General features: G+C 32.2%; 1 protein-coding gene across 1 annotated transcript in view; it reads left to right on the top strand.

Annotated features, from left to right (window-relative positions):
- The first annotated feature begins 864 nt into the window (after window positions 1-864).
- Window positions 865-6,000, top strand: part of LOC113394141 (uncharacterized) — a 115,929-nt gene continuing 110,793 nt past the window's right edge. The window contains exons 1-2 of the mRNA XM_064218273.1: window positions 865-1,455; window positions 3,393-3,536. Of these exons, the coding sequence (XP_064074343.1) occupies window positions 3,499-3,536 (38 nt within the window). The 5' untranslated portion in view covers window positions 865-1,455; window positions 3,393-3,498. The remainder of the gene's footprint in view (window positions 1,456-3,392; window positions 3,537-6,000) is intronic.

Here is a 6,000-nt window from a genome sequence, read left to right as displayed (position 1 = left end):
TGACGTAAATGTTTCAAATACTTGTGCAATTCCTACATTTTGTTGTTACCTACAAATGAAATCATCAATCGATTTGAACCTTGTTCTAGCCCGCTGTTATATAAAGTTAATTATCCACATCGAAGGGTCTTCGACTCGATCGATTTTAATACAAAAATAAAGGGCAGCGCGAGGTAAGTTACATATAAAAGTTGATAATAATGAAAGTGAAGTATCAAAAATTGTAAACGGAAAATAAATAATTATGGTGGAGGATAAGTTATATATCAGTTATTAATATGTATGTAATAGATACATCATACATAATCGTTCGGGTCACAGTTCACTTTTGCCGGACATTATCTTTTCATAGATATATAAAAATTGTAAACACATCAAATGCAATATGATATATAATAATAAAACTAATAACCACTTTTACAAAAATATTTCATAATTATAATATTACATATTAAGAGTAAGATCAATAATTTTACCTTTTAACTTGGGAACATCAAATAAAATCAAAATAAATAAAAACAGGAGCACTTATCAAATTTCAGCTGATGATATTTTATGAATAAAAAGAAATTTAAAATTCAATAAACCTTCAAACGATCTATTTAAAATCATCATTCGCAATAGTGAGGTTAAACTGTTTGTTTTGAGTTGGCATGAATTATGTTAAAACAAACTATACGTACCGAAATGACATAAATAAACATGACATTATGTACTGACTGAGATATGGCCGCGTATATCTAAATATGTAGGTTATAGAAAAGAGCACATGGCGATGGATGATAGCGCGTCTAGGATTACGCTCGTTAGGCAGGTAGGTCTCGAAGGGCCACGGGTTTCGCCGCCACTCGTAATGCGTGGAAACGTGGGCTTGAATGCCGCAGCGCGCCGGCAACGCCGCCGCCGCGCTCTCGACCGACGACCTCGTGTTATCGCCACCCGCGGTGAAGCGATACCGAAAAGGTCACCACACCGCGCTACCCACCATCCGCTAATGTCTTCGCCATATAAACAATCGCTGTTTTCACATAGATTCCATAAGCACACCGTGATAAAACATTCGTGTTGCGACGTGGCCCGTGCCCCGTGGCGTCGCTCCGCTATCTCTCTCTCGCTCCCCCCGCACCCTGTCGACTCCGCCCCCCTCGCGCCGTAACGCCGCCTGGCGGCAGCGCCGCGAAATGTATACGACGTCTATGTACACCGATGCCACTTCGTACTTATAATTTCGCTGGACGTAAATTTCGACCGAAACGGTTCAATGGACTTTTCAAAAACATTAAACGTGTCACGTAACATGAAAAGTCTTATGCTACACAAGAAAACTAAAGGAAGTGGTGTTGCGCAACTCGTTTTTTAAAATATTGTGTTATCCAAGTGCCTTTTTCGTGTCCGCGCGTGTGAGTACGGTGTCGAGTCCCGTTTGGAGGCAATTTAACGGATTTAGGCTTAAAGGTGAGTACTTTTAAAGCTTAATACATAATCTCATGTTCGAATTCGATGTGAAAAGTGATTTTAAAAAGTTTAAAATGTTTAAAAGTTAACTTTCCCTTGTCAAAAAACTTAAAGAGTCTTAACTGCGTAAAAGCAATTCGACAGCAGCTCTCACTAGCTAAAGTAGACGGACACAATTGCACGAACTCGAGGTCTGCTACTTTTGTAGTAATAATGCACGTGCTCTCATAAGAAGTTAAATATAACAATGTAGGTTTATCGTGTGGAGACATATTAAGTGATTCCTGTTCTTACATTTATCAACAGTGAAATAGCAGTAAATGACCCTGTATTTTTTGTTTCGAGATCGGGTGGTGGCCCATGGCTGCTTTCTGTTTAGGCCTACGCGAACACGGCTCAATTAGCAAGGCCACAGCCCTCTCACTTGGCAATTATGAAAAAATGTCCAAAAGCACATAAAAAAGTGAAAAAGAATAAATAGTACAAAAGTGATTGAGATTGTTTCGATGTTGAAAGATGCAATAAATTATAAAAAGATAAAGTAAAATATATTATAGCTTCACTAACCAACTGAATTACAAGTTCTGAATTAGGTTTTTATGAACTATTTACAAAATAACCGATAAAACTCGAAACTAAATCTAAATATAACCCATATTATACAAGTAACATATTATGTAAAATAATGATGTGCAAGATCGTATTAAAATTAGAATTGAAATTCTATTGTTTGCTTAATACGGTTTATTTGTTCAAGATAGCGCATATTGTTTTGCTAGTTTCTTGCTGAAAAGATAACGAATTAAAAAATGTCTTATCACAAAACGCGAGAATAACTAAATACTTAATTTAAATGATATGAAAATCACTAATTTCAAAATAATTTATAAAATGCCGTAGGTACGAAACCAAAAGTTAAACAGCCATGTTAACAGCAACACAGATAATAAATAATATAACTAATATCTCAGTTTTCACATAAATATTTAAAATATTTATACTTCAGTATATTTTATTTATAATGTTTGTGTATATTTTCATTTCAAAATATTAAATAAATAAAATATTATTTTATGATTTTTATCTGGTACCTACATACATTTTGACTCGATTTCTTGGAATACAGATGACATTAAATTCGATTGCAGTCATAATTAATTACCCTGTGTAGATCTTTCTCTGGATCTAGATACAAGTAGAATTACTAAAGAATAATAATTTAGGTTAAAGTTTAAATCAGTGTTGCTATCTTTGAGTGGAAAAAAACCGAGAAATTTCTGTCATAACAAATAATAAATATACACAAAATATATTCTATGCTAAAATAATAATAATCTTATGTAAAAATAAAAATAGTCGAGAAAATCTGCCTTTAATATTAATACATTTTCTACGTAAAAAAGTTATGTCATTATAAAACATACAGTAAAATACAAGACAGCAACCTCATAAAATCTTTAGCGTACACTAGTTAATCAGAATAGTAGAATTCGCAAGTTAACCAAAAGTAAATTTGGTATTTTCTTAGTATAGGTCTTGAAATATAAAACAATAGATGATGAGATGTATTTGAAACATCATTTCCAATCTTGTCTTTACATAATAGAGACAATTTTGAACCATGATTTCACAATTTGTATTAGTGCAGTATATAGTATAGTAAGTTTCTTAACTTTACATATTAAAATAAGATTCTAATATTATAAAGTTGAACGGACATTCCGTTAGGCTTTTTTTGAGATAAGAACCGATTCAACAGTAATATTTTTATTTTATTACATTTTATTGAAAGTCTCAAAGAAACATAAAAGATACGATTTGTTTTACGCTAACGAACTAAAATGAGAAATTAACAGGCAATAATTATTTTAATACACTATTACACTAAAAAAATATTTAATTAATATGTATGAATACACGTGATATTTTGTCCACAGGTTGTTGGTGTGGTTGTGTGGTGGTGTTGTGTGAGTGTAGTGTCATGGCGCTGAGCTAGCGGCCGGCACGGCATGCGCGCGCGCCGCTAGCCATGCCGGCTGGCACATGGCGCAGTACACACACAGGACACAGCCCATGCACAGGTAACAATAACATGTTGTGTTAAAAAAGTCTAATTACTTTCATGTTGTTTATTTCTAATCAAATAAAGTTGTTGAGTACACATTTATTTAAAAAGAAATACCAATATAGTTAGTTACAATTTAAGACGAAGAAGACTCGTCAAAACTAACCGAATAAACCCAAACTCGATGAGTTAACTAGTAGCCATTAATGTATTTCATAATCCACCTCCATCATCAAATCATCTTTAAAGTAGGTCCCAAATTAGAATATTTAATTTAATATATTCTCCGAACTAATTATACTTCCAAAGTTACAAATCGATAGTACAACTATTACAAAAATGTTAAAAACGACTTCTTAAATTAATTTACATACTGCTTTTGTTAATTATATAGATTCACTTTTATGTAAAGGGATAATATAAAGCGATAAAAAAATCAACTTTTGATATTCGTATATAACTTTCGCTGCCATTTTTACCTCTGTATATTTATAATTCGCTACTTTTTATGTTTATTTGTCGACAAAATATTTTCGTAATTATGTATGTAATGGACAAAGAGCGAAGCAGATTTTCAAATATATTTATTTTCGCTCTCGTTCGTAATCGACTTTATTCGACTAAGTAAAGTTCGCTGTATTCGATAAATAATTATCTATATTTTTCTTTGTTTGAATCGATCTTTCGAGTTATTTTTTTCGGTTTCGAGCTATCGATGTTCCAAATGTATGTTAATTAATTCGATATCACACGATATTTCGTAATCTTTTGCGTCTTTTAAAAACAGCGTCTTATCCAACGTATGTATATATATATCTCTAACCAGTTTATACTTTTGTGGGTTGGTTGAAGGCCCATAGTGTGGCATTGGCATTAGTTGATTACAGTTTTACATTTTATCTTGCATTTCATTATAATATGCCATTAGTTGGACACGAATAAAACATTCCTCCTCTAAGTATATCGCTTGATATAAAACGACATATATTTAGATTGATATACATGACCCAGTAGAAGCGTCAATAGCAGAATAGTTACGACTTAACGATGTAAAAAGTCGCAGATTCGATCCTGACCCCATTGTCTTTTGTCTTCTCCACTCCTAGCCCGAGCTTTAAGCTTAATTGTAGGAGTCAATAGGAATATTTGTAATTTATTTAATTGGGGCATTGCAATATTCTTAAAAAATATATATGATATACATTTTATCTTGTATAATACAATACGTTTATATATAATCTTCTACGCTTATAACACTTTCGACGATGATCACTTTCCATTGGGTGTGATAACAGCCAAACGCTAGTTAATATTTAAAAAACACATGTATTTTATATTTCATCTAGTATGTCTAGGAATTCCATTAACTATCGTCCGAATTGGATGGGATCAGATTATTAAGTTCATGGAAACAGCTGGAAAGGCATACATTTTTATGGCATCATTTAAAATCGAAAATGGCGGACGGTAGCTGCAACATTGTTTGACCTTGAACTGTTATTATCCTACAGTTCTAGTACATGTAGATTGTACACGTATTGTTATCATAAACGCATCTACTAATTCCGAAATTCGTATGTAATTCTACAGTTTGCGTGTTATAATCTATATTTTTACTTCGTATAATTTCCTCGAATTCATTGGATTTGTTTTTCAAACAATCCCAGTGACATCGAAAGCGACGTAGCCGTTTTCGTTAGTTTAAGATTGGTATTGGTATATGGAGGTTTATCTACACTAATATTATAAATGCGAAAGTAACTCTGTCTGTCTATTGCTCTTTCTCGACTAAACCACTGAAAATAATTAGAGAAATATGGTATAAAGTAAGCTTGAACCCCGAAGACGGACATAGTCTTCTGCTATATATAATACATAATAAATAAATAATAAAAAAAACAATAGGCACGTAATATTTTTTTGTTTTTTTTTTATTGTTTTAATTTCTTTGCATTATATTATTAAATATATTGTTTACATAATGTCTGACTCCGATTCAATTTTAAAAAATGAACGAAATTATCTTATCAATATTTGCGCAATTTACACCAGAGGTCGGTCGGCTGGAGGAGGTCGATATGAATTATATTGTCTGTACAAAAATTACTATTGTTTCTTTTAATTAGCTTTCGTTCAGTTCAATGTACGAAATAGAGAAGTACTTAAAAAAATGTATTTGCTTTTTAGATTTGTCTTTGAAATGAACTCGTTAGCATGCGATAAGAGGAAGTCCAAACAACAGGGGTCATTAACCTCTATTATCTTTTGCTAAACAATTAGATCAGACGAGCAGGTAAAATATATGACAGAATCAAAATAAATCAACTAGCTTATCATAAATATCATAGCTAAAATATCTTAAGAAACTAAGAACCAAATTTGTTATTCTTATAAAAATGTAGTTGCTGTTCTCTTTTAGTTGATTTAACATTCGTTCTATATATATTAGCGATGTTCAATGCAGTGATACGATTTTTGAC

This window comes from Vanessa tameamea, chromosome 21 (genome assembly GCF_037043105.1).
Source record: "Vanessa tameamea isolate UH-Manoa-2023 chromosome 21, ilVanTame1 primary haplotype, whole genome shotgun sequence".
NCBI lineage: Eukaryota > Metazoa > Arthropoda > Insecta > Lepidoptera > Nymphalidae > Vanessa > Vanessa tameamea.
Note: the sequence above shows the minus strand (reverse complement) of the source record. Positions and strands in the feature narration are given on the sequence as shown.